Source organism: Chanodichthys erythropterus, chromosome 4, assembly GCF_024489055.1.
Source record: "Chanodichthys erythropterus isolate Z2021 chromosome 4, ASM2448905v1, whole genome shotgun sequence".
Classification (NCBI taxonomy): domain Eukaryota; kingdom Metazoa; phylum Chordata; class Actinopteri; order Cypriniformes; family Xenocyprididae; genus Chanodichthys; species Chanodichthys erythropterus.
The window spans coordinates 32,467,619-32,494,836 of NC_090224.1; the positions used below are offsets into that span (position 1 = coordinate 32,467,619).

The 27,218-nt window shown below is 36.0% G+C and overlaps 1 protein-coding gene and 1 long non-coding RNA gene across 4 annotated transcripts in view; one reads left to right on the forward strand and one right to left on the reverse strand.

The window, feature by feature from the left end:
* The window catches only part of LOC137019366 (uncharacterized), a 22,962-nt gene extending 5,106 nt beyond the window's left edge, over positions 1 to 17,856 (reverse strand). Inside the window, exons 1-2 of the long non-coding RNA XR_010895001.1 lie at positions 17,293 to 17,856; positions 7,158 to 7,227 (exon numbers count right to left, since the gene is read on the reverse strand). This is a non-coding gene — a long non-coding RNA (uncharacterized lncRNA). The remainder of the gene's footprint in view (positions 1 to 7,157; positions 7,228 to 17,292) is intronic.
* Positions 17,846 to 26,889, forward strand: psma6b (proteasome 20S subunit alpha 6b). Of its 3 annotated transcripts, none has more exons than XM_067384747.1 (7): positions 17,846 to 17,876; positions 21,773 to 21,867; positions 22,063 to 22,144; positions 22,226 to 22,381; positions 24,117 to 24,295; positions 26,425 to 26,519; positions 26,728 to 26,889. In XM_067384747.1, exons 1-7 carry the CDS (start codon positions 17,846 to 17,848, stop codon positions 26,783 to 26,785), a joined length of 696 nt encoding a protein of 231 aa, XP_067240848.1. In that variant the 3' UTR covers positions 26,786 to 26,889. The 3 variants fall into 3 exon arrangements, with proteins under 3 accessions (XP_067240848.1, XP_067240847.1, XP_067240849.1); XM_067384746.1 differs by lacking the exon at positions 17,846 to 17,876 and adding an exon at positions 19,962 to 20,159; XM_067384748.1 differs by lacking the exon at positions 17,846 to 17,876 and adding an exon at positions 20,028 to 20,155 and having other exon boundaries at positions 26,728 to 26,887.
* The last annotated feature ends 329 nt before the right edge of the window (positions 26,890 to 27,218 follow it).

The following is a 27,218-nucleotide window of genomic DNA, read 5'->3' on the forward strand; positions in this document are numbered from 1 at the left end:
CGTATTGTATTAAACTGAAAAGTTTGATAGGAATAGCATTATGAAAGGCAGCTACTATGAATGAAATATTTATAGATGAAACACTTATTTTGTGTTGTGAAAAGGATACATTGTGTATTGTACACAACTGAAAACATGCTGAAATGTTTGAAAAAAAGTGCACTTTTGATGATCTGTTGTGATATTAGTTTAGAGTTAAGACAGGAACACACCAAGCGACGGTCGGCCGTCGGGCAGTTTTTCTTCGTCGGCCGACTAAGTTTTCTCAGTGTGTTCCGCACCGTCGGCTGAAGTTGGTCCTCGTCAGCCTTTTTTCTGCCTTTTTTGGGCCATCTGATCATTCTGATTGGCTGTTCAGCTACTGCCGCCTGCTGGTTCAGAAAGGCATTTCATCTCATGCAGGCGCAGAACTGACGTGCTGCTTGGCCGTCGGCTGTTTAGTGTCGGTTTGGTGTGGCAGGGCAACTTTGGACACAGACGCTGCCGATGTGAGCAAACCCCACAGTCTGCTTTCGTCGCCACTAGTTCGTCGGCGTCGGCCTGATGTGTTCTGGCCTTTAGAGTTTTTAAAATGTAACACTTGCTTGCGAAAACTGCATCAAAGCAATTTAAAAAACTGTAATAAACCTAACATCACTTACACATTACACCCATTGATAGCGTTGTTCCAGATGTACACATGCTTTATTTTTTCTATTTTATGGTTTATAATCTGTTTTAAGGTGCAATAGGTGATCTGGGAAATGCTAACGTTAGCCTGCTAGCACTGAACGATCCCACCCTCGAAAATCGCCGTCCAAAGTCACGTTTGCTCTCGGCACCACAAGAGACGATGTTAAATTACCTCATGTCTCAAAGCACATTACATTACAATAATAACGAACGTAGAGAGAGCTTTTACCTGACTCTTACAGATTAATTTCGATGTTGATACTGTTTACTTGGAAACGCATAATTCAGAGTCTGAGAATGTGAACAGCTTTGGTTAGAACGTCACGGGTTGCCATCTCTTAATTATGGTAGTTATGGCGTGAACCCAGAATAAGCTTGTTGTTTTGATTTGTCAGGAACTGTAAAAGGTGGCTGCTGTTTGTTTGTGGTGCTCTGCGACTGACGTCTGTCTACATAAACTGCATAGCATGAAATGAGCTGATGACACATGATGTCTGTGCAAACAGGGTGCAGTGTTGCCAGATGTACGACAATTATCGTATTTGTACGATAATTTTGACCTCTGTACAATCAATAATGAAAAAAATCCCATAATGTACGAAAATTTCAGAATTTTGTGACACTTCAAATGATGGTCGTTGTAATCATAGGGCTTCTCATAGCGCTACTCATTGATCTAGCTGTGGATGCTACGGCTACCATCATGATTGTGAGGAGAACATGAATGTGGTGTTAGGCATGTCTTCCATCTTATCTCACGTTATGTCTTCTCGGCCAATCATCATGGAGAATGACTTTCTCTCATGAGCACAAGTTGACGTTCCCGCCGTGGCGCTTTAGGTGAGTTGTTTCCAAGCTGAAGTTGACAGTTTAGCAATAAAGTATGGAAAATGTGCTTGGACCTTCCAACTAAGGTATGCCTAGTTATTTTGTTATCTGTTGTGGTAATTTGCAGGTCATGTCAAAAAGTTGTTGGTCTAAATACATAGCTGTATTCTGTACGTTTGACTCGTGTATGATCATTTCTATCCAAATACGATAAATTTGAGCTTCTGGTACGATACTTGGACTGCTGGACATTTCCAATCTTGCAACACTGGTGTGCGAGGGTATGTGAAAACATACTTTGACACAGGCAGGTAGGATATTGTATTATTTAATTAGGACCAAATATAAAGATTGGAGGAACATTTTAACAAAAAATGTTTGTGTAGAGAATCACCTATTGAACTTTTAAGTTTTATAGACCATGTGGCTGGATGAAGACCATTTATCATTAAAGCAGTTATAAATGTTATGTAAACAACATGCAAATTTCATACTTCAAAGTAGCAGTGCAAAGGTTGGAACGGTGTCACAGGTAGTGTAAATAAAGTTTTAGGCAATTCTGTTTGGCAAAACAAAACAAAATGCAAAACATGTGGCTCTGATCATCAATCATGAATAGACCTCACTGCAATTTGAAATGTTCACTGAACAAACAAAACAACATCAAAAACATCAAAAGATATGTTAATACAGTTCTTTGTAGTACAGGGCACCTAAGGGGAAAAAATTAGAGATGGGGTAATGGAATTATATTTCAAAGCATTCACTTGAAAAACTTTGTTAGCTAGCAAAACGTCTCCAGTTATTCGTGGTCACACTGCACTTTTCGTTCCATTGACTTCCATTCAAACACATGCGAATGCATCATATCGGAAACGCAAGCTCATGCGAAAAGTTTCGCATTTCGCTGATTTCCAAAGTTCAAGTTTGTTGAACTCTGCAGACACATGACCATTAGAAGATCGATACATCACAGCGTGACCTCTTGGCTGAATTAAAAGAAAGATATTTTTGCAGTTAAAGGTGCAATATGTAAGAATAATTTTGCAGTAAATTATCCAAAAACCACTTCACTTGAGTACTTACAATATCCCAAATGTTTGCAACTATTTGTACATCGTTAGAAAATTGCAATTTTAACCAAGGCTCCGGGACGAGTGAGGTGTCGCCTGTCAATTCAGTCATACCCACATTACCCTCGGTTTCCGGTTTTACTTTGTAGAAACCATGGAAACACCAAAGACGCTTTAATATTTACATGATTTAATAGACAAGGGAACAACCATTTTGATATATTTATAGACAGAAATCTAATTATTGTTATATAGCTCAACACGTTTAGTCTCATTGTTTAAATCTAGTTTTCTTATTTTTTTGCGAGTACCATGCCTCAGAGAAAAACACTATTTTGTCAAGTACCTAACATAGCATAATCAGATGCAGCTTTATTTATAGTAAGTAATACAGCATTTTCTCCATCAAACAATACGTTTTAAAATTAAGTGCATGCCATTGATCAACACAAGCCATCCAGCATTTAATATGATATTCTAAAATCGTTTACTGCATTTTACTGCAGTGTGTAACAAGTGTCGCACAGCAGCCGGCGAGCAAACGCACAGAGTAACGTTATAACATCATTTTCAACACACTCAAATGTATCTAATATGATAAACAGAGCTGTGTTACCTCATACTCATGACCGGAAAGCGGAAGCGGCGCCGGCGACTCTGACATAATAAAAGTTCTGCTGCTCGCGGCGAGTGTTGATCAATCGCTCCAGCGGCCTTGTTCAGCTCCCACAACACTCGGTACTGCTCTGCTTCATACTACAGTAATGTTAATAATCGCATCCATGAACATGAGTTCTGCCTAAGTCCTATCCTGATTATTTTCCTCCGGCTGTGAGGTGAAGACCACATGTCCCAAGATTCCATGCTCAGACTTGGTGTCATCAAGCTACGCCTTTGTTTTGAATAGGCCTTTAAGTCAAGTAAATATTTTATATATATATATATATATATATATATATATATATATATATATATATGTATGTATTGCTATTTGATGTATGTTGAATTCATGTTTATAAAAAGATGCTTCAGAGTGTGACATCATATCACGACCGTTGCAGTGTCCGAAGAAATTTCAAAAGCTCAAAGTCTAGTGAGACCGCTGCTTAACTCTGGTTTCCTGAGAGGAGTGAATGAGACATTACATCAGTAGCTGACACTATAGGGGAAACACCTTTCTCCAAAAACACAGAGGCCTCATTGAATTGTGCTGATGCAGAGCAGCAGCCAGTAGTGTTCGAGCCCACCTCACCATATAATGTGCCGCCGAACACTATTTCCTCAGAATCTTTCAACTGAATAGGACAGCTTATCTAAGAAGAGTGATTAATACTGCAGATAACGCAATGTGTTGTTCCCTCCTCTCGAGGAACCAGAGTTACGTGAGTAACCGAAGACGTTCCCTTTCAAGTTTGGTTTACTCGACATTGCATCAGTAGCTGACGCTGTGGGATCATATAAAATCCAGTCTTATCTCCAAAAAGCACCATATTACGACCTATATTTACGTTTTGAAGTCATGCGCCCTCTAGTGGGCGTAAAAATAATGACAGTGTTGTGTTACGTCTTTCGTCATGAAATGACGTATGACTGTCATTACCAATCAAAATGCGTGTTCATTTAAATGCAATGTGTGGACTTTTTATACCATTTCTCCTATTTCCATTTACAAAAATTAAATTGTATTAATGACTACACCTACCCCATCCCTAAACCTAACCTTAGTGATTTATAGTGCATTTACACTTTTACACCATTTACACCCACGATCGCATGATCACATGATTGCATATTGTTATTGCAGTGCTCTACCAGCTGAGCTACGCGAAACCCGGAACCCGAAACCCGAAACCTGATGCAGATAAAAGGGAACAATGCATTAAAATGAAAGCAAATGCTCCTATGGGTCGTATTTCATGAATTAAAATGAAAGTGTCCTGTTGTCGATAGGGGCACCACTTTAGTAAACGCTCCTATGAGTCATATTTCAGGGAAGTGACAAACGACCTATATGGTCATATTGGTTGGAGAACATGTTGATAAAATCACGCCTTAGTAAACGACGAGGCAACAGATAACTGCCTGAATGAAACTCAGTCACCCCAATCTAATGTATTAAACAGCAGGAACAACAAGAGCAACAAGACAGTCCTCTGTTAAACCAATTGAGGGACTCAAACTAAACTATTAAAAAAGGTTCAAACATTCACTGATGCTCCAGAAGGAAACACGATGCATTATGAGACGGGGTGTGAAAACAATTGGAATTTGAAGATCAAGGTAAATTGTATTTATTCTGTCTTCTGGTAAACATGCAAGCATCTTCTGTTGCTTCTGAAGGGCAGTACTAAATGAAAAACAATGATATTTAAACGAAATAAGAAAAATTTGGACATCTTCATCCTGTTCAAAAGTTTCCACACCCCCTGTCTATTAATGCATCGTGTTTCCTCCTGGAGCATCAGTGAATGTTTGAACCTTTTTTAATAGTTGTGTTTGAGTCCCTCAGTTGTCCTCAGTGTGAAAACATAGATCTCAAAATCATACAGTCACTGCTGGAAAGGGTTCAAATATGCAAAAGACGCTGGAAAACTGAAGAATCTGCAGGATCTGGAGGAATTTTCTGAAGAACAGAGCTCAGTTTAACTGCTCAGGACAAACAAGAGACTCATGAACAACCATCACAAAACATAAAAACAGTCGTAGATCATCCAGGTAACCACACAGTATTAAGAACCAGTGGTTCACAAACTTTTAATAAATTCAGCTATTTTTTTTGTCTTATGTCTGATGGTTGTTCATGAGTCTCATTGTTATCTGTTGCCTCTATGTAAAATATTTTACTCAGGACAGTACTAAATAAAAATATCATGCATTTTGTATGATCTCTCTTATTTTGTTAAAATTATTCACATTTTCAAAGATGGTTCACATACTTTTTCTTGCAACTGTATGTTCTGTTGCAAATTTGAATAGTGACAAACTGTTTTGTGTTTTCCTCTATTACACACAGCCTATAAATTAGTTTGCACAAATCTAGTCAAGCGATGTGCTCAATTATACTGTCATGGGCAACGGTTTATAATCAGCGGGAAAACCCAGATTACACAAATCTTTTAATGATAGTATTTAGCAACACTTGATGGCAGTGTTTATCTGGGCTAACAGCTATTGTGAAACTATCTTGTTACAGTGGGAAAGCAAAACTGTTTTCTATCATTTCAGTTTGTGGTTTACTTCATTATACATATATGTATTCAGTCCCCTGAATGCATCACACAGCTAGTGGCTTCCAAAAATAGGTCACACTCACACACCACATCTCTCGTCCTCTCTGATTGTGCCCTTCACAGCGATTTGTTTCTAAACTAGCAGGGGGATTCTGTGTTATTTGTTACATCCGTCTAGACTCACACATCAGAGATTGTTCACCTTTTCCGCCGTGGCTTTGCGTCAGACAGCTGCAGAAAAGTGGGTGAGTCTGGGCTTTTTTTTTTTTTTTTTTTTTAACCAGGGAAAAAAAAATAGACATGAATGGCATCTGCAGAGACTCCCAGGCTCAAAATAGATCTGCACAGCCATTAGCTTCACTGCATGATTAGGAACAACTTCCCTTAATTCAAATCCTTGTCCTGATCTCAGTGTTGTCCAGTGCAGTCGTGGTATGCAGCTGGACTGCCACTAGATATTTAAAAACACTATGAAATAAAAAATAAAATAAAAATTCATCATTATTAGTATTATTATTGCTTAAAGTCCCCCTGTATTCAATCATTTTATCCCTTAATATTTGATCACCAAAATTACATATTTAAACAGAGACATGTTCCGAAGATGACAAAAGTCTTACGGATGTGGAACGACATGAGAGTAATTTCATTTTTTGGTGAACTAACCCTTTAATCAAAATAACTTCTCCCTTTTGCAGTGACATCTTTTCTCTGATGATGTGTTTTCTGGTACGAGGGCAGGACAACCTGTCACTCACATAAGATCGACCAATAGCAAACCACAACCATCCAATCAATTCCTGATGGACAAAATCAAGTCCTGCCCTACATTTTTTCTTGTTCAAGAAGCCGTTTCACTGAGATATGTCACAAGAACAGACTAGTATACTATAATTTCCGTTTCATGTCTACTTTAAGCAATATGACAAAAACAATCTGGACGGATGTGATTTGGTTGAGTGATCAGAAAACAAAATGCTTCAGCTTTCAAAAACCCACTCTTACAACGTCCCAGTGCTGTAATACCAGAGCTCTACCCCATGGGGGAGCCTCCAAAAAACTGCAGCTGTGTTTGAAATCACCCCCATGCCCTCATTCATTATTCCCTACATTACTCCAGTAATTTAGTCCACTTGAGGGAGTGAATGAAAACGAGTGGTTGAATTTGGACACTGAGTGCACCAGAAGGGCTGCCGCTTTTGCATTGTTTGTGCTTGCTGTTTAATAATCATTTGAAACTTTGCAAATTGAAAAATTGCAAAATGAAAAGATTTATCGTGAACTCTGTCATGGAAACTAGCATGTATAAATCTTAATTAAACAATTTAATAATCAATCTAAAAGGAATTTTTACCTGTATGATATTACGCTGTATCCAGGACCAGCGGTTTGGAAAATGGATGGATGATTCAGCTGCGGGCACACTGTAAAACCGAAGAGTGAAATTAATTAAATTAGATGAGTTTGTTTCACTCAAATAATAATGAAAGTTCATTGTACTTAATAGAAAAAAGTTGCATGAACTCAAAATTTCATTGTAGTAAGCTGAACTTAATATGATTGAGTTGAGCTGCAGCAGATTTCTAATTCCCAGCATGCTTTGCGTCAGACCATATAAATAACTGTTGAAATTAAGTGTTATTTTGTGTGCTTTTGCACAAGATTAACATATGGAGATATAAGTTAATGTTTAATGTTGTGTTATGTTGGGATTCAGGGGGGTTCTGTTATGTTAGTTTTGTAGGGTTACCACTGTGGTGAAGAGTAGAGCCTGTGGTTAGTTGAGGATGAGCTGCAAAACATTTAAGACCACATATGTTGTTTGATTACATATATGCAAGAGTCTCTGATAGTTATAATAGCATGTGTTATATATGTAACATTTAACCAAGATCTGAATGTGATGTTCATGTAAATTAACTGTATGTAATTAACATTATGATGAGTTGGGAAAGGGATGCTGGTGACGGAATTGTTAGTGAGAGACACCTGTGCACCACACTGGCCTTGATCCGCTTCCATGGCTCTCAGCCCCGCCCCACTTGTCTCACAAAAAGTTCTACCAACTTTAAAAAATGAGTTAGTTTACTTAAATGTTTTGAGGTAATAAGTTTCCTCAAATGTTTTGAGTATTATTGGGTTTTACAGTGCACCATCTTCTGGAGAGACATAGGAATAATTCAACATGACTCTTACAGTGCATTGTGGGTATTCTCTAGCCGAGAGGGTTCATCAGTTGTACACTCGTTATTGCGTTGCATTGTGGGATTGAATTAGTGCACTCGATAACATCCACTATAATTTCAGACACCACTACAAATGGCTGTCCTTAAATAGTGCCCTATTTAAGGGTATAGGGGGCTATTTTTTGACACATCCTGCGTAACGTGGCTGGCGTCGTGAACATTTAGGATGGGGTCTGGCCAGCGGTTCCAAAAAAAAAAACATTTTCAGCCGATCCCCTTAGATGTAAAATATTTATTTAAAGTACCAAGTGTAATGGGATCAGGTTTTGAAAGAATGGCTAGCTGTGTTACATATGGAAGAGGATGAGGGCCAAGCAATAATAAAAAAATAAAACCATCTTGAGATTAAAATTGTTACATTTCGAGAAAAAGGTTAAGATAAAATGTTGAGAATAAACTCATTAAATTACGAGAAAAAAACTTGTTAAATTTCTAGAAAAAAGTCAAGATAAAATGTTGAGAATAAACTCGTTAAATTACGAGAAAAAAACTCGTTAAATTTTGAGAAAAAAATTCAAGATAAAATGTTGAGCATAAAGTCATTAAATTACGAGAAAAAAGTCGTTAAATTATGAGAATAAATTTGTTAATTTAATGACTTTATTCTCAACATTTTATCTCAAATTTTTTCTCGAAATTTTACGAGTTTTTTCACGAAATTTAACAACTTTAATCTCAAGATGGTTTTATTTTTTTATTATTGCTTGGCCCTAATCCTCTTCCATATGTAACACAGCTAGCCATTCTTTCAAAACCTGATCCCATTACAGTTATTCACATTTTCAGTCCACATAATAATTGTTTCAAACACAAGATTATTGTAATATGTTACAATAATATAGCCTCGAGTTGGTTTTATTTTTTTATTATTGCTTGGCCCTAATCCTCTTCTGTAGTTACAAGTGTGTTCAGTTTGGAGTTTTGAAAATGTACACCTTGTGAAAATAGTACCAAAGGGAATTTTTAAAAAAAAACTGTAATCAAAGGTAATATGAGATTTTTTAGGCTAACAGGCTAACAGCATGCTAGTATGCTGAGCAGTTAAGAATGAGAAATATTTAATTTCACAATCTATGCTTGTCACATAATAAATTGATGCACTAAACACATTGGTATATTCATTTTGGAGTGACCTATTTTTAAAAGAAAAATTTATAAGACAGATAATTTTGTCACCACCAGTATGATAGCCTACATTTTAATGGCACTACTCATTTCTGCAAAAATGACTGTGTTGTAAAACTCTAAAATAAATTCAATGACATCAGGGTTATAATATGATTGTCTTATGGGGAACACATGATCCAAGATGAATACTAAGCTTTCTTCAATGATACAGAAGTTATCATCTCCTTAATAAGTAAGTATAAGTAAATAAGTAAATTTTTTAATCACACAATTCTGACTTTTTTTTTCAGAACAGAAATATAAATTCGCAATTGTGAGTTACATTCCTACGGAAGAGGATTAGGGCCAAGCAATAATAAAAAAATAAAACCATCTTGAGATTAAACTTGTTAAATTTCGAGAAAATTTTTTTTAAATTTCAAGACAAAAGTCGAGATAAAATGTTGAGAATAAACTCATTAAATTACGAGAAAAAACTCTTTAAATTTCAAGAAAAAAGTCAAGATAAATTGTTGAGAATAAACTAAATTTAACGAGTTTTTTCTCGTAATTTAATGAGTCTATTCTCAACATTTTATCTCGACTTTTTTGTTGAAATTTAAAGAGTTTTTTCTCGTAATTTAATGAGTTTATTCTCAACATTTTCTCGACCTTTTTCTCGAAATTTAACGACTTTTTTCTCAAAATTTAACAACTTTAATCTCGAGATGGTTTTATTTTTTTATTATTGCTTGGCCTTAATCCTCTTCCGTACATTCCAGTTCTGAGGAAAAAGACTGACTTCTTTTCTTAAAATTATCTCACAATTCTGACTTCATAACACACAATTGCGACTTTTTAATCATGCAATTCTAACTTTATATCTCGCAATTGCGAATTTAAACCAGAAAGAGGAAAACTCACAATTGCGAGAAAAAAAGTTAAAATTGTGAAATAAAAAGTCACAATTAAATTTTTTTAAATATTTTATTCAGTGGGTAAACAAGTTTCCATAAGAAGCAGCTAGGACAACTTGCAAAAAAAAAACCTCTCCAGTCGCCACATTCAGAACCAAAGAAAGCTTCCGCAATAATGTCACCGGAGCTAGTTTGAGTATAATTTGACAAATCTACAAAGAAAACTGACATGTATGTCAGAAGATCTTTTTTTTCAAAAATAATTAACAAGTAGGCTATTTATTCTGCCCCACTGACCAGTTCGTAAGACGTAAGTAAACATACGGACATTCGTAAGTCTTAAATACGTAAACACTTACCATGCCATTGCGCATGTACACAAGATACTTTTGAATACGATTGAGAAAATAGTCAGATTAAAGCATATACATGCACAATTTATTTCCTATCAAATGGATTATTTCAGGTTTACACCCAAACTTCATTCAGATTGTGCATGTTTACATGTCGGCCATTGATTACTAAACGATAGTTGCATGTAAACTTAGCTATTGTTAGTTCAGTTTACATAATGCATTAACTAATGTTAAAAAAATTGAACTTCATTATAAAATGTTATGTGCCAGTTTAGCTAAAATGGAATTTACTTTGTTGCACATGAAAAATAAGGACATATAATGCAATGTGGGCAAATGATGACAGTTTGTAAGCAACTGAATATGAAATCTGCCAAATTCCAAACAGGGGAAATCACAAAAACTGGTTTTAACAAAAGATAAATTCACTAGTCCAAAAATGCAGCTGGATTCCAAATACAGCACAACTGGCCTGCGCAGATACTCTGTGATGGGGATTTCCACCACCCATCCTCTTTCCTGTTGCTTTGCCCAAAACCCCAGATCTCTTCTTTCAGCACACCAGAGCCGCAGACTTTTCCCAATCGTTTTGGCTGCAAACTGTTGTTAAAACCAAAACAGGTCAAATGCTACCATTTCATCATTACTAGACTTTACTGCATTTCTAGACTGTTTAAAATTTCTACATTGACAAACATGCAGAGTCATTCTGACATTGAACTTGTAGGAAAAAATGCAGAACAGCTATATTATTTAAAATCTATCTATCTATATATCTATAGTTTCGCATGAAAGGGTATCAAAGCCAAACGAGCATGTGTGTGATAGGCTACTTGTTGTATCGTGCTGTGAGAAGAGCGTACTGAAGATAAAACGCTGTTACTCCCTCAGCTCTGGAAAGTCCCCACCAGCCTGCTCTACAAGCGCAGACCGAAAACTTCTGCAAAGGCAAGAGGTCAGATCTACCCTCACTTTAAGGGTGTGAACCGCAAAGCTTGAGCGAGTAGGCATGCCAAAAATGGAATCAGTTCTCCCTTTGATAGTGAACACATATTGGGGAGATTTTTGGTATTTTTCTGTTTGGCTAACCATATTTCAATCCTGTATTTTTGTTTGTGGTGAGACATCATGTGCAAACGTGCATGCCAGCACACAACAGATATAGTTTAACATATCCGTAGCCCACTTTTGATTTTATAACAACCTGATTCATAATCTGGAATCACAAACAAGTCTTATTGCACAGGGATTCACGTCATTGCATGCGTAAATGGGTTATAATCTCCCACCTCACACTTCTAAAGGGATTTTGAACAAACAAAAATAAATAAATGAGGGTATAATATACTGAAGAATTAATCAATGAACTAAGTTGTGGTTAGCAATACAGGCCGGTGCAGTCACTCCAGACATAAATGAGCTCAGTCATAGAGAACTGTTAGTTGGGGAAATTCAGGGACATTCTGTCCTGCACTAAGCATAGTTCCAGCATTTCCTCTTCCTGTCAATAGGAACAGCCCAGCACAGCATGCAAGCATTATGAGAACAGGCAGAAATTGTTTTTGCTTTAATGTTTAAACTAAAAGATGAAGTGTGTTTATTTGATAATTCAATAGCTTCTCCTATCCCACTTTAGTATGTAGGAACAACTAAAAGTAAGTCTTTCTTAGCTTAATTTCCCTAAAAAAGTGTAAATACTGGCTCTATCACAGTATTGTGTTTGTTTGAACATCTTGACCAGCGCAACACAGCTACTCATTTACTCTGGTGTGAGTTTGGGGTGGGGCTAACTGTTTGTATAGCCAATGGCAGACAGGGTGGGCTTGAGTCATAAAATTTTACAAATCTGTTTGGTTTTGCTACTCATGCAGGAATTACACACTACTTCTGGTTGAGGTAGTTTATCAATAGCTACATTTATATGCACACCAGTAGTCTGATTAATTATGAGCTTACTGAGACATGGCAAACTTATATTATGAGCTTACAGATTATTTGCTAAGAAATTAGGCTGTTTTACAGCCATTTTACCGCTATTCGTATATACCCCAACCCACAACACAAAATTTTCAATTCAATTAGACCGCAAATACAAAATGTTCATCTCTTCTATGTTTTCACTTTCTTAATTTTGAAAGTGAAAGTGACGTGTAGCCAAGTATGGCGTCCCATACTCAGAATTTGTGCTCTGCATTTCACCCATCCAAGCGCACACACAGCAGTGAGTATTGAACACACACACCCGGAGCAGTGGGCAGCCATTTTGGGGGGTTAGGTGCCTTGCATAATAATGAATAATGACAGTTTCCTGCCGGTACTGACACTCAAACCTCAACCTTCAGGTTACAACTATTATTATTCTAACTAGGCCACAATGTCTCCATGCTAGTGTTTCGCCCATCAATCAAACACATGATGTCCATGAGTTCTACAGGTGCTGCGTGGAGTTCCAATCATATGCCCATGCAAAATTTTCAGATCCGGATTGAGCTTTAGCTTTTGTGTCTAGACCGTATGTGACAGACAGACCAGATGTGATGTATTCTAATCAAAACTTTGAGCACCAGGTGAGAATTATCAGTATTTTTGCACTAAAGCATTCTTTAAACACTATTTCTGTTTAACACGCTTGTCATTTGCTATATCCAGAAAAGTAAACCATCAGATTGAAGGGTGATTCTCATAAAGCTGTATTTTTCTGCAAGCTTTTTTCAAGGTAAATTTAGGTGAAAAAAAAAGAAAATCTTTGAGACTCAAAAAGGACACCAAATAACCAAATGATATAAGGAGTCCATATAATTCATAATTTTAAGCACACCAATGAAGCACCCAGTGTATAGTGTACAGTGCAATAGCAAAGAGCCTGTTTACATTTTAGACAAGTCAAGTTGCGATACCGAACAGGACCACATTAAGATTCCACAACCCCCCTAACCAACCGCCTTGACCTGACTGCATATAGCCTACCTACTACAGTATACGGATCCATTCAGAATTACTAAACACAGCAACATACACATGACAAATCAAAACATTATGCTGAATGTGTGTGGAAACAATGTGAATGTACTGAAATGTGTCTGAGCATAAGTACAATGTGCAATCATGACTCGAGAGCTCTCACAGGCCTTGTTTGCGCATCAATATTTCATCCACTAAAACTTTACTAGTGAGACACTGGTTTGCTTTATCCAGCCGAGAAACGTATGTGTAATATCTGGCCATACAGCGATGCGGTGGGATGTTTGTCTGTATTTCACACAGTGCTAGTTTTCTTTAGCGCTGTTTTGAAACATTTCTTTGAAAGAATTTGCTTAATGGATCACTGGACTGAAAACTTTCCTGGAGATTAGCGGATTAAAATGATCTGATCGCAAACAGCGAAGCGAAATCGGGTTAAAGGGTTAGAATAGAAATTTCCACCTACAGGTGTAAATTGTAGATGTGAGATAAACTTTAGACGTATAATTTGTTGATTTAACTGCGTGATGTAAATAACATTAATGACGCGATTTCAAGTGCTTCAGTCATTTATTTGCATTATTTCCGTTAAATTATTTTAATGCATTAAGGATTTTGAATTAAAGGCATGTGTTAAGGTGCTAACATTGACAGCCCTACAGCCAGAACTGAAATTTATGGACAACTTTCTGTAACTTCATACAGGTCGAGAGAGTCGATCCGCGTTGAATGCGTGTTCAGTGACTTGCGCGTGGATATAATATGCATGTTATCTGAAGGTTTCAGATTCAGTTTCAGTTTTCAATCCGTGCTGCTTTAGTCTCAATTTTAATTTCAGGAGGTTTTAAAACAGGAATGGCAATATTGCTTAAATGTGATAATTAAACTTTAAAAGGCTATGATGGAATTAATTAAACAGGAGCTCTCTATATTCGTGTTCGCATGTGTTTAGAATGGCAGCGCTGCTTTGTTTATGTAACACCTATAATTCTACTGTCCCACAAGCGCCACCTACTGGCAAAGAGTAAATTTGCATGCACCTATATTTGATCCATGTTTTTAGGCAGTGCAATGTTTATAACTGTGTATCGACAAGATAAATTTCAACATAACTGGCAGGAAGCTGAAAAAAAAAAAGATCTGGGGTAGGGGCGTTTGCTAATACTTTTCAAGGAAACGCTATTGAAAAGAAATCAGCTATCATTAAAAAAAGGAAAGAAAGGGACTCCCCTTATCTCTAATGTGGTACTGCTGACGCCACTGGATGAACACCCTTAAAAACAGCCCCTAGAGAGGCATGGTTCCTTTTACATATTGTCACATGTGGAACAAAAAGAGATCTGAGTCTTGTTTCATGTCTTGGGGGAAAATATACGTACCCACATCAAAGATTCGTGGTAAATGCTCTTGCTAGATTGTGCACTGCATCAACCAAAAGCCCCGTTCCCATAACTCAAATACCCATTTTCACACATAGCAGAGCATGCTGTAAGTTTTGGCTTTTTTATTTGAAGGCGTGCATGTTTTGAAGTTGGCTCTCTACAAAAAAAAAAAAAAAAAAAAAAAACATCAAAAAAACAACTTGCTGTCAGTGTGAAGGTGTAACAGAAGTAGCAGATGTTGACACTATAAGAAAAGCGTTTGCACGCTGAGGTTTGGTTCATGTTATATTATACGCCTCGGTCATAAAAAGCAAATAGATACATGCACGAGGGAATTCCCCTGAGAGGCTGATCAATTACAGATGTGTAAATCCCCACTCCATGTCCTCCTCCAATCTCCCCCCCCTTGACAGGAGCACAATATCCTCGTACTGCTGCTCTGGGAAGCAGCTGGCAGCTCTGCACTTTCACCAATGATAGCTAAACAAACTCTTGATCAAATCAAAGTCCTGTTTCTGCAATATCATTGTTTTTGGTGAAGCGCTCAGCCGCCTTGCTTACTTTCTGGGATACGCATTATCACGCACCTGGGCCGAACATGACAGGGAAAGTTCAGGGGATTTTAGAGAAGAGGAACTGTAACTATTTTAGGGAAGCTGATGAAATTTAAAAGAGTGAATGTCATTCAACATTCGGTGTGTTCCTCACTACATATTCACAGACTTACTAAATACACATCACTGATAATGATTCGTACGCCTTATTTTTAACTTTTATAACATATGATTTTATTTTGGCTTTTGCAGGATGAGCGTTATTGCAGTGTTATATTGTGTTACTATGTATTTAATGTAATTTTATATATATATTCAATTTTATCTAAAAAGTAATTTAACAAGAACCACTAATCCACACTTCACAATATAACACTGTAAAACCGCTCATCCTGCAAAAACCCCAAAAAAATGTATCCCCCTAAATTCTCTGTCTTGACCACACATTTATTTTTGTCACAATCCATGTTCGGTCAACAAAATAATGACTTCATGTTGACTGTGTGAGGGGAATTTTGGGATATCCATGATTCACTCGCAGTGGCTTTACTAAGCGTTGCCATGTGAAATCCATAACATGTCATGACACATGTCCACTCAATGACTTTCAGTTAAACAAACTTGTTCTTTCATACTTGACTCCACCAAAGCATGACATCATTTGTCATATTTCATAGGTGAAATTCAAGATCACGTAATAGAGCAAATACAGTAACAATATTTCACTGGCATGGCAGAAACAAAGAGATTTAAAGAGGAGGTTCAGTTTTCAAGCATGTACTGTAAACAAACAAACAAACAAAAAAACTTCCATTTTGTCAGACAAACTCTATTTTAAAGGCTGATTGAACTACTGAAAGTAGAAAAGTTTATATTACATAAAATAGTATTTAGAGTTAATTTTTTGGACATTTAGTACTAGCAACTTAAAAATATTCAACTTACAATGTTAAGCTTGGAGGTGAGGCTGCTTAGCATGATCAGTTTGATCATTTGTGCTTTTAATTTTTGATTTTATTTTGCTGTAAAATGTATGTGAAGTCAGCGTTAGTAATTAGTGATGTTCTCTTTAGTGAAGTTCCTTCCATCCCTGCACACATATTAGTGGCTAAAAGAGATGTCCGGCCTAGGAAAATTTCAAATATTAATTTAAGATTTTGTAAGCATATTGCATAGCTGTGCTTGGAGTCAATTATTTTATTTGTGATAATGCAATGAAACATGCCAAATTAGTGGACATCATTTTTGGCCAGGCTGTCATACAAAGAAATTATGACCACATGCAAAAACGAGAGAAACAATGAAATATTAATACCTGATTATGTTTTTTCTATGCATTTTTTCATAATTTTCTATGCATTTTTGTTTTTGTGTATGTAGTAAATAAAGTATTTATCTCATATTTAAAGTATTTAAAAAAATATTTTCCTCATATTTTGAAAATAAACATTCATTTTGAGTTCACATGACATATTGTTGTTTGATGAAAGCTGACAGACCAACTTGCATAGCAACACCTTAGCAACCACCCCAAGTACCTTAGCAACCAAATAGCAAAACCCTAGCAAGCACATTAAACCCTTTTAACCACTCAGAGTACCCTAGCAACCACCCTGAGTACCTTAACACTTATCTATCTATCTATCTATCTATCTATCTATCTATCTATCTATCTATCTATCTATCTATCTATCTATCTATCTATCTATCTATCTATCTGTCTATCTGTCTGTCTGTCTGTCTGTCTGTCAAAACTACCAAACTAAAACTTTCAAGCTGAAAACCTTTAAATTTCAAGCTTTTAAAGCTACTTCAAACTTTCTGGCTAGGCTTTTTCGAGCCAACTTAAAGTTTGTCTAAAAACTTTTTTATCTAGTTACTTTATACTATTTTACATATACTTTAGAATAGCAGTAAATCATGGAGGAATGTTAAAGGGATAGAAATACTGTCATTGTTTACTCACCCTCGTGTTGTTCCAAACCTGTATGAGCTTCTTCTGTTGAAAACAAAAGAAGATATCTTGAAGAAGGTTTGGTAACCGAACAGTTGATGGGCCCCATTGACTTCAATCATATTTTTTCCATAAATAATATGTAAATTACATACATACATACAGGATTCATCCACCATTAGGATGTTTTATGTAGCGAAACGTCTTTGAATCTTTATAAGGTGTAATCTATTTTGCTTAGAATTGCAGTCAATATTGTTGTGTAAAAAGTGCTTGCTGCAACAATAGTGACTTCATTCACTCTTTTCATTACAGATGATTAAAATGGGAAGTGGTAACAGGGACTTTTCCTTTTGATTAATTCAAGTTTGATTCTTAAAAATGCCACTGGTCTTCAATGAATCCATTTTCACACACATTCTAGTGGTAGTCATAATTTGTTTTATGAGTGTTCTGGTTTTTACGATCTTCCAGATTTACACCATCACAAAACAGTATCTGCAGTGTTACCTGAGAGAGAGCAGGAAACCGCTCTGAAATACTCCCACAGTTTGACTCTCTGAAGATGAATTGGGTCACAATGGGATTTCAGTGTGGTAGGTGTTATAACAACGGCTCTGTTTCGCACTGCTTTTTGCACTTCAAGTACTTTTGATATATTTCTTTTTTTTTTTTTTTTTTCCTCCTTGTACCTCTTTGTGAGGTTTTACAATACCACACTAACTGGACTGAAGTAAATAAATACATGAAAAGACATACAGTAAAATGTATTGTGCACATCTTTTTGCCTAAATCTCTTTGCCTTAAAACATGTGAGTTCTCTGCATGAACTATATGCTTCTAAGAATCAAATACCAAAACCTAAAGGAAGTGAAATGAGATAAGTTTGAACCATTTTCTCTGAAACAGAACATTCAGAGATGAGATAGAGAACATTCACATCCGTGTGGTCAGCGCCTTCTGAAACGCCAAGTCAGGACAGCCAAACATGTAACTCAAGAGGTTTGGGGTCATGAACTTGTTACCTCAAATTCATACATTTTATCCTTTGGAAGCATGGGCTAAGAAACCTAAGATATAAAAGTTTGTTTTCATTAACTTTGTGGTATACGTTAATTGATAAGATTATCGAGGATCCAAATGTATCCTTGTAAATGTTTGGCTACTTCTGAGAAAGTGTACAACGTGAAAAACAACCAGAAATGATGTATGGCAACTAATGTCTAAATGAAGAATTTTGTGTTTTTAGAGGTTCAGAGTTTTATAGAGGGGCTTTGTAAGGCCTTTAGAGTGCTGGAAAAACACTTTAAAAAGTAAACATATTTTGTTGTTATTATTGCTGCTATTAGTACATTGAATTGCTGACACAACTGGTCAGGTCACCATTGTGAACACTTTAGCAAACTTAAAAAGAGAAGGCTATATTTACTTTGAAAGAATACTTAAAGGGATAGTGTTTCTGTCATCAGTTACTCATTCTCGGGTTGGTCCAAACCTGTATGAATTTCTTTCTTCTGTTGAACACAAAAGAAGATATTTTGAAGAATGTTAGTAACCAAACAATTGCTAGTCCTATTGACTTCCATAGTATGAAAAAAAGAAAATACTATGGAAGTCAATAGAGTACCTCAGAGATGACGTGTTTTTGTATGCAAAACCTGGAAGTGAGTTAGCATTTTAGGACTTCCGGTTCCATCGCCCTAAAGTCTATGGGTATTTTGAATGGGCTTTTGCTAAATTGCCTGAAATAAGGTCTGTGGTTAACAAAGCACACCAGTTATAACCCGCTTGTGATTTTTTAAATCTTTATTGTGTCTTAAAAATGGCATTTGCTAACAAGTTCCTTTAAGACTTTAAACGTCATCATGACAAACAGGACATTTGGGCAGCATTTCTCATGAAAAAGTGGACAAGTAATCATACACAGCACAGATCATAATCTGAGCATGTTTTAAATAAAGTTTGAGGACGTTTGGTGGTGGTGACGTTGATCCGCGACCATGTGCTGTAGTCCGTTTATAGCCTACTGTTATCTTTTTATATCTGACTACTTTATTTAGGCTTCAAAATCTATAAATGTTGTGTTAACTTGTTAATATTATCTTGATAGACAAAATGTGTAAGCGTCATAACCTTTTGTTTAACACAGAGCTTATTTTTTTGCAATTTTCCAAAAGTCTATGGGAAAAATGCATTGGCTTTCGATCAAGGGAACCCGTGCGCCATAACTTCCGGGTTGGCCTGCTAAAACACGTCATCTCTGAGGTACTCTATCAACCATTTGGTTACCGACATTCTTCAAAATATCTTCTTTTTTTTTATTTTGGGCTGAACTATCCCTTTAAGTAGCCTACAAACTGAATGTAATGCTTTTAGACACTCAATTGCATGTTAATTGCAAATAAATGAAAGTGTATTACAGGTTAAATTTATCAGTTAGTTGAAATTAAGAGTGCTTTTTAAAACAATACTGCTTGACTGGTATGACTGGAGTCTCAGAATACATTAATTGAAAATGTTTTTCAAAAGAATACTGTTTTATTTCTTTTCATTTTTATTTGTATTTGTGTCAGTGTAACGTGTGATATAAAAACTGAGAAAGCAAATACATTATACAACATTTATTTAAACTGTTAAATTATCAAAAATAATAATAACAGAATGACTGCGCACCTTCGCGTCCGATGCTGACCCGGAAAAACAATCTCCTCACACTGCTTCCGGGTCATTAGTTCTGCATGTTGCTATTCAGTGTAGTCTGCAACACTTTTGCAATTTTACGTTTAATAAACTTCTTATAAACATGTCCCGGGGTTCTAGCGCGGGGTTTGACCGTCACATCACTATCTTTTCTCCGGAGGGAAGACTTTATCAAGTAGGTGAGTACGGAAGACTTTATTTGACTTGAATAACAGCTAGTAAGTGCACAGTCATGTCGCTACAATTCAGCTCACATTCACTCTCTCTTACAGCAGTGGCTTATTATGAAATGGTATCATTATTATATCTATCATATAAAATGTGTTCTAACTGAATGTGTGTTTTTTTTCTATTTTTTCTTTTTATTTAAAGTCATATTATTTAGTCTACTAGCTAGACCGTTAGCACTAGCAGAGAGTAAATGATGGAGAATCGGTTCAGTAATGTATAATGTAATAATTTAATTGAACACTTTTACAGATATCAGTTTAACAGTGTCTTATAAGTGTGTTAACTAACTGCTCTAATGCAACAGTGTTGTACCTACCTTGACAGATCTGTTGGTTTATGGCTCCTTATATACAAACATTTACCATGGCAACAGCAGTTTCCGCCAAAATAGCGTCGTGTAAAAATTTACAAACAACTTGGCAACAACCATATATCTTTGCATTAGAACAGTAAGATCAGCTGCATATAAGAAAAATATGCACCTTTTCTTTTCTTGTAAATTATAGTCTTCTGTTAATACAAAAAGTTGAATTGCATTTTTATTTTTCAAGCTTTTGTATAAAATTAGGCTTACTGTAAAATACGCAAAATCTCAAAATACTGTAGTTACTACAGTTATTGTTTCAACTATCAAAGCATGATGGTAAAAAATTTTCTTTTTAATAGTGTAAGAAGCTATTTTTATTTTTTTTATATCCGTTTGTTGTAATGTACCAAATTATACATTTGCTTTGCTAGTAAATCGCACGCATTAAAGTGTTAGTTCACCCAAAAATAATGTCATTTATTACTCACCCTCATGTCGTTACACACCTGTAAGACCTTCGTTCATCGTTCATTCAGACAAATTAAGATATTTTTGTTGAAATCCAATGGCTCAGTGAGGCCTGCATAGCCAGCATTGACATTTCCTCTCTCAAGATCCATAAAGGTACTAAAAACATATTTAAATCGGTTTATGTGAGTACAGTGGTTCAATATTAATATTATAAAGTGCCGAGAATTTTTTTGCTGCACCAAAAAAACAAAATAACGACTTATATAGTGATTGCCGATTTCAAAACACTGCTTCAGGAAGCTTCGGAGCGTTATGAATCTTTTGTGTCGAATCAACTGTTCGGAGCGCCAAAGTCACGTGATTTCAGCAGTTTGGTGGTTTGACGCGTGATCCGAATCATGATTCGACACACTGATTCATTATGCTCCGAAGCTTCCTGAAACAGTATTTTGAAATCGGCCATCACTATATAAGTCGTTATTTTGTTTTTATGGCGCACCAAAAATATTCTTGTCGCTTTATAATGTTAATATTGAACCACTGTACTCGCATTAACTGATTTAAATATGTACATTAATGGATCTTGAGAGAGGAAATGTCATTGCTGGCTATGCAGGCCTTACTGAGCCATCGGATTTCAACAAAAATATCTTAATTTGTGTTCAGAAGATGAATGAAGGGTGTGGAACGGCATGATGGTGAGTAATAAATGACATTATTTTCATTTTTGTGTGAACGAACCCTTTTAATATTCAACTAAATAACTTAATTTAATTCCTACAGAATATGCATTCAAGGCCATAAACCAGGGTGGTATGACATCAGTTGCTGTTCGGGGGAAAGACTGTGCGGTAGTCGTCACACAGAAAAAAGTCCCAGTAAGTCTGCTTTCATGTACCGCTTTTCCATCAAAATTGCTTGGTGTTATGACCTGTCCACAAAGAAACACATTCTAACATTAATTTAAATTGCTTTTAATTCAATTTGTTAATTAAAAGGGGGCTTTTAATTAATGTGACTGGTAAGCTCAGTTCTTCTGATGCTGGTGAACTGAGACATTCTCTATTTTCCAGGATAAGCTGCTCGATTCTTCCACTGTCACTCATTTATTCAGAATCACAGAGAACATCGGCTGTGTGATGTCAGGAATGACAGGTACAGATCTCATCCACATTGTACTTTAAATGATTTCTGCTGGAATTGATGCACTCATTATTGTCTTGTGTTTACGTTCAGCTGACAGCAGGTCTCAGGTGCAGCGAGCTCGCTATGAGGCGGCGAACTGGAAGTACAAGTATGGATATGAGATTCCAGTAGACATGCTTTGTAAAAGGATCGCTGACATCTCTCAGGTTTACACACAAAATGCCGAGATGAGGCCGCTCGGCTGCTGTAAGTGAACACTTTTTTTCTAAATTATTATAAAGTAGTTTAAAATGCCCCATTATTCTATTTTAAAAGGTTCCAAAAGTTTGTTTTAAAGGTCTCCTACAATAGGTTTACATGCATGCAAGGTCAAAAAACACTTTAATTTTCTCATAATAAGAATCAACAATGCTCTGCTCTGATTGGTCAGGTGGCCCAGTCTGTTGTTATTGGTCTACCGGTTACAGCACGTGTCAAAAAGAAATAGGCCATTATTATATCTGAAATTCAACTAGTAGTAGGGATGTGATGGTGAGGAAATTTTCCCACTGTTTAATTGACATGTGACAACACCGGTATCACCGGGGGGTAATCACCTCATATTTAAAACGCTTTTACTTTCCCTTTCGAATTAGCAGCAATTCAGGGGTGGAAATGCATGAATTGTGTGTTCATTATTATTCTTAGTGAAAAACACAATAACAAAACGGTACAATAACAAAATATTGCCAAATAGGCGCTTTTACGTTTCACTTTGAAACCAAATCTTCTGGCATCGTCTTGTCAGTCAGCTCGCCTCACTCTCGGCATGTGATAAATGAAATCTGACTCCTGCTGCAGATCTGTGCTGCGACTCTTGTTTAGACGCGTTCAGTTTTAAAGGCCCCGATATACTTCAAGCGAATTTGAAGAATGAACTGATATGACGTAATTTTGAACAAAATCAGGCTAAAACGAAGTTTGCTTGGAGTTCGTTTTAGGAGTTCGTTTTCAGCTTGCTAAAGCAAACTTTCTAGAAAAGTTTGCTACAGCTAGTAAACACTTTCTTACTACCATTGGTCCGTGGCGATTACGAAATAGGTAGGTGCGGAGGCTCCGCCTTCTTTCATGTGGAAATCTTATTCATTCAAGAATCTATCATTTCTTCTGTTCGGTCAGTCGAGGTCAGACGTCCGTGGGTGAAAACGTGAACACACTGGAGCGCAGCTTTATAGTAGAAAATGAAGTTGTACTTCTGATTAAATGAGGCACGACACTGTTTTTGATGTTTAATATGGTAATGCTGCTTGTTTTTAAACAATCTATTTTATAAAGTGCTATATAAATAAACATGATGTGACTTTACTAGAGTGCCGAATTCCAAAGCTCGTGCAAACATATCCATGTTATGATCAGATGCTTTACTTTATTTAAAAAATGCTTGCTATTTTCTCAATTTTGTTGGGTGTTTATTTTGTTATTGAGAGGAAAGCGCTGGCCGATATTATGGTTATTATCGTTTTCTAAAACTATTAAAAACTGTTCATTGAAATAAAGCTGAAATAAAATAGAATATAAATATTAGTTGAAAAATTAAACAAAAATTTGAAATTGTAGCCTTGCCATTAAAACGAAATAAGTTTGTTGAAGCACTAAAATTATGGGAATAAATAAAAACTAAAATTATCTAAAACTAAAAAAAAAAAATTAAACATAAATAGCAATATTTAAAAAAAATAATAATAATAAAATAAAATGACAAAAGCACATTACTAAAAATTAACATGAAAAATTAAAATATAAAATCTAATTCAAAATATATATAAAAAAAAAAAAAAGAATAAAACTAAAATAACACTGGATCACAGATAAGTCATTTATAATAAATACTGCAATATTCCATAAAAAAACAAGAATTGTCCATTTTGATTTCATGGTGACTTTAACATTGCATGTTGCACTGCAAAGTTCCTTTAAGTTTTGTGTATTGTTTCTGTTCCAGGCATGATTGTGATTGGTCTGGATGAGGAGCTGGGGCCGCAGGTGTACAAATGTGACCCGGCAGGTTATTACTGTGGGTTCAAGGCCACAGCTGCAGGAGTCAAGCAGACAGAGGCTACAAGCTTCCTGGAGAAAAAAGTCAAGAAGAAACTCGATTGGACCTTTGAGCAGACAGTTGAGGTACATCAGAACAGTCTACAATTCACAAAGACATTTCTATACAGCTTTATCAGAATTGATACCAGCTGCTAACATTGCCCACACAGCTTATAATTTAATTTTAGCAGAATGCTGAAGGTAAAAAATTTTATTTTTGTCTTTTAAACATCAGGTTTCAGCAAATTTGCTTTTATCCAGCTTATTTTTCAGCAGGGAAGTAAGCGTTTTTCTGTGAATGTGCCGATCCATTTGCCCCTATAGGAAAATATAGAATAACAAAACGCAGTAAATGGTCAAATAATTTGCACTAAAAAGCAGCGTTAATTGTTACAATGCTAAATTAAAATAATACGATTGCAAAATCAGGCAGCATAACGAACAGTTTTTGTACAGCTAAAATAACTGGAAGCGAATGGGACTGGAAACCTCAACACAATCAAGTAACAAAGGACGTGCCGCTCTTACTTCAAAAGTAAGGTGGACAACGTGTCCTGTTTATTATCACTGATATAATTAAAAATACCTAGTGAGTTAAAAACTATTTTATTTTTGTATATTTGTAGGGATCCACCTATTTGAACATTTTGGCTGATACTAATAACCGATAATTCTTTCTATTTGAAAGCAGATATCGAATACTGGAGCCTAATTACAGAAACAAAAGTCTCACCATCTCACGTGGTCGCATGATTGTTTGCTGTAAATAAAATGTCATATTCGTGGAATAATACGAATCAATTCATATTTATTTTAATAATAGAAAACTAATGTCCTATTTATTATGTGATTATTTAAATCTCATGTATAAAATTGGAAGATAGACGCGCTATAGTTGAAATGGTTTTCTGTCTTGCATTTGATCTCAAATGATGGGTGTCATTTTAATAATATGAAAATTAGTGGAAATAAGTTAATGCAGCCTTTTATTAACATGAGGTAAACAAAGCTGCTTGGTTTATATTTTTCAATGTATATAATTGTAATTGTATATAATACATTTTAAAATTGTATTGCTATAACTGCCCATTTCAAATGTTTATGTGAGGTGGTGTGGTGATGAAATATTGGTCTTGTAAATACTTCCCAGCATTTCAGTAATAAAAGTGTACATATTTAAAATACATGCAAATTACAGTGAATTCGTGACAGTTATCGTACGGTGTTCTGCAGTGGTCAAAAACGATTTGAAGGTGATTTTTGAATTGAGCTCCTCTTGTAAATTGGATTCGTACGGCAATTAAATTACCACACAAGTTTGGAGTTTGTCAAAAAAACAGTAGGTAATTCGACTGGGGATTTTTACGTGGGTGGTGGGAGAAAAACACTGACATTCTGGATTTAGACGGCAATAAAATCACAGACTAGCCCCTGTAAATGTTGAAAATACCTTACATCCCCATGAGAAACTATCACAATTTTCCCCCAGTTTCACAGACAAGGCTTAAACTAGTCTCAACTAAAATGCATATTTGAGCTATTTTAACTGAAAGCAACTTGCACTGACATCTCTTAAAATATGTCTGTGACATTGTTTTTCTAGGGTATGTTTATAAAAGCTACTTAAATACCTTTATTGAACTAAGGCCTAATCCTGCTTTAGGCTAAGCCCTGTCTGTGAAACCAGGCCATAATGTGGTATCATATTAACTGTGACCCCAGGTTTTTTCAGGCACTTAAGTCAGACTTAAAATGTATTATAGTCAGTGCATTAGATGACAAACAAAGTAGTATTGGAAAGCAAGTGGAGCTAAAAGTTTTCTTAGAACTAACTTTTTATTTAAAAATTACATTTAACCATCTGTTCCCAAGGTGGTTTTCAGTAGATCCGTGTCTAGTCACCGTAGCACAATTTCTTAGGAATGGAAATATCAACTTCCTCTATACTTGCTTTGCTCAATAATGTAGTTAAAGATATTACAGAAAGATTTGTTTATGATTTATTACACAATTTCTTTGTAAACGGGGAGTGTTGGTAAGTTTTGTATTTCGAAATCAACAGTCTGCTCTTTAAAAATGATATAAAACAATTTTAATGTACATTTAAAGAAAAGATTTGAGTTTTTAGGATGTGCGCTGTACTGATATGTATATCGTATATATCCTGAAGCCAAACACGTGCATTTGCACTAATAAAACATTTCCATCCACAGACGGCGATCACTTGTTTATCAACCGTGCTGTCAATCGATTTCAAGCCTTCTGAGTTGGAGATAGGCGTCGTCACGGCAGAGGATCCGAAATTCAGGTGGGTGGAAGAAGAACCGTGTTCTTCTACACTGAGAGCTCCGCAGTCTCTGCTCTACACAGGAAACCAGTTCTAGAAAGGCAGTCATTCGCTTCAGTACTGATATTCGTCAAATGATGCAACATGCCTCAGATATGTCAGATGCATATTATACTACTGCATATATTGTTCGTAGTTTTGGCAGCTGAAATGACTTGCTCTGTTTCAGGATTCTGTCCGAGTCAGAGGTGGATACTCATTTGGTCTGTCTGTCTGAGAGGGACTGAGATCTCCGGTGTGCTGCTCACAGTGTTCAAGATACGTAGGATCCCATTCAGAGCTTTTGTTCTTATGTAAATTCCCCGTTCCATTAAATACATTTTGAGAAAAATATTTGTAAGATTCCAGCACTCTTTCTTTCTCTTTTTCTTATGAGGACTGAATGTTTAGCTAGGGAAATCCCCAGCATTGATATCTTTCATTTTCGCTGCATCCAGTGTTTTCCCAGGCTGATTTGACAACAGGGAAATGGTTTACAAATAGTTTTCGAATTATTTGTGAACTTTGAGCATCTTAAGTGTACTAAGAGTCGCTTGGGGCTTACTAGAGAAGATCAGGCAAGGAAACATGTGCTTTAGAGTTTATTCACACCCCTGATCATCTGATCGTCTCATTGTTTAGTTTAAAAAGTGTTCTTTCCCTAACCAGATACTACGCAAT

Bases quoted from the DNA above. Each gene is read 5' to 3' on its own strand.
- psma6b (XM_067384746.1), top strand. From the start codon at position 20,084: ATGTCCCGGGGTTCTAGCGCGGGGTTTGACCGTCACATCACTATCTTT. The intron at 21,868-22,062 runs GTAAGTCTGCTT...TCTATTTTCCAG, and splicing joins TCACACAGAAAAAAGTCCCA to GATAAGCTGCTCGATTCTTC. The intron at 24,296-26,424 runs GTACATCAGAAC...TTCCATCCACAG, and splicing joins CCTTTGAGCAGACAGTTGAG to ACGGCGATCACTTGTTTATC.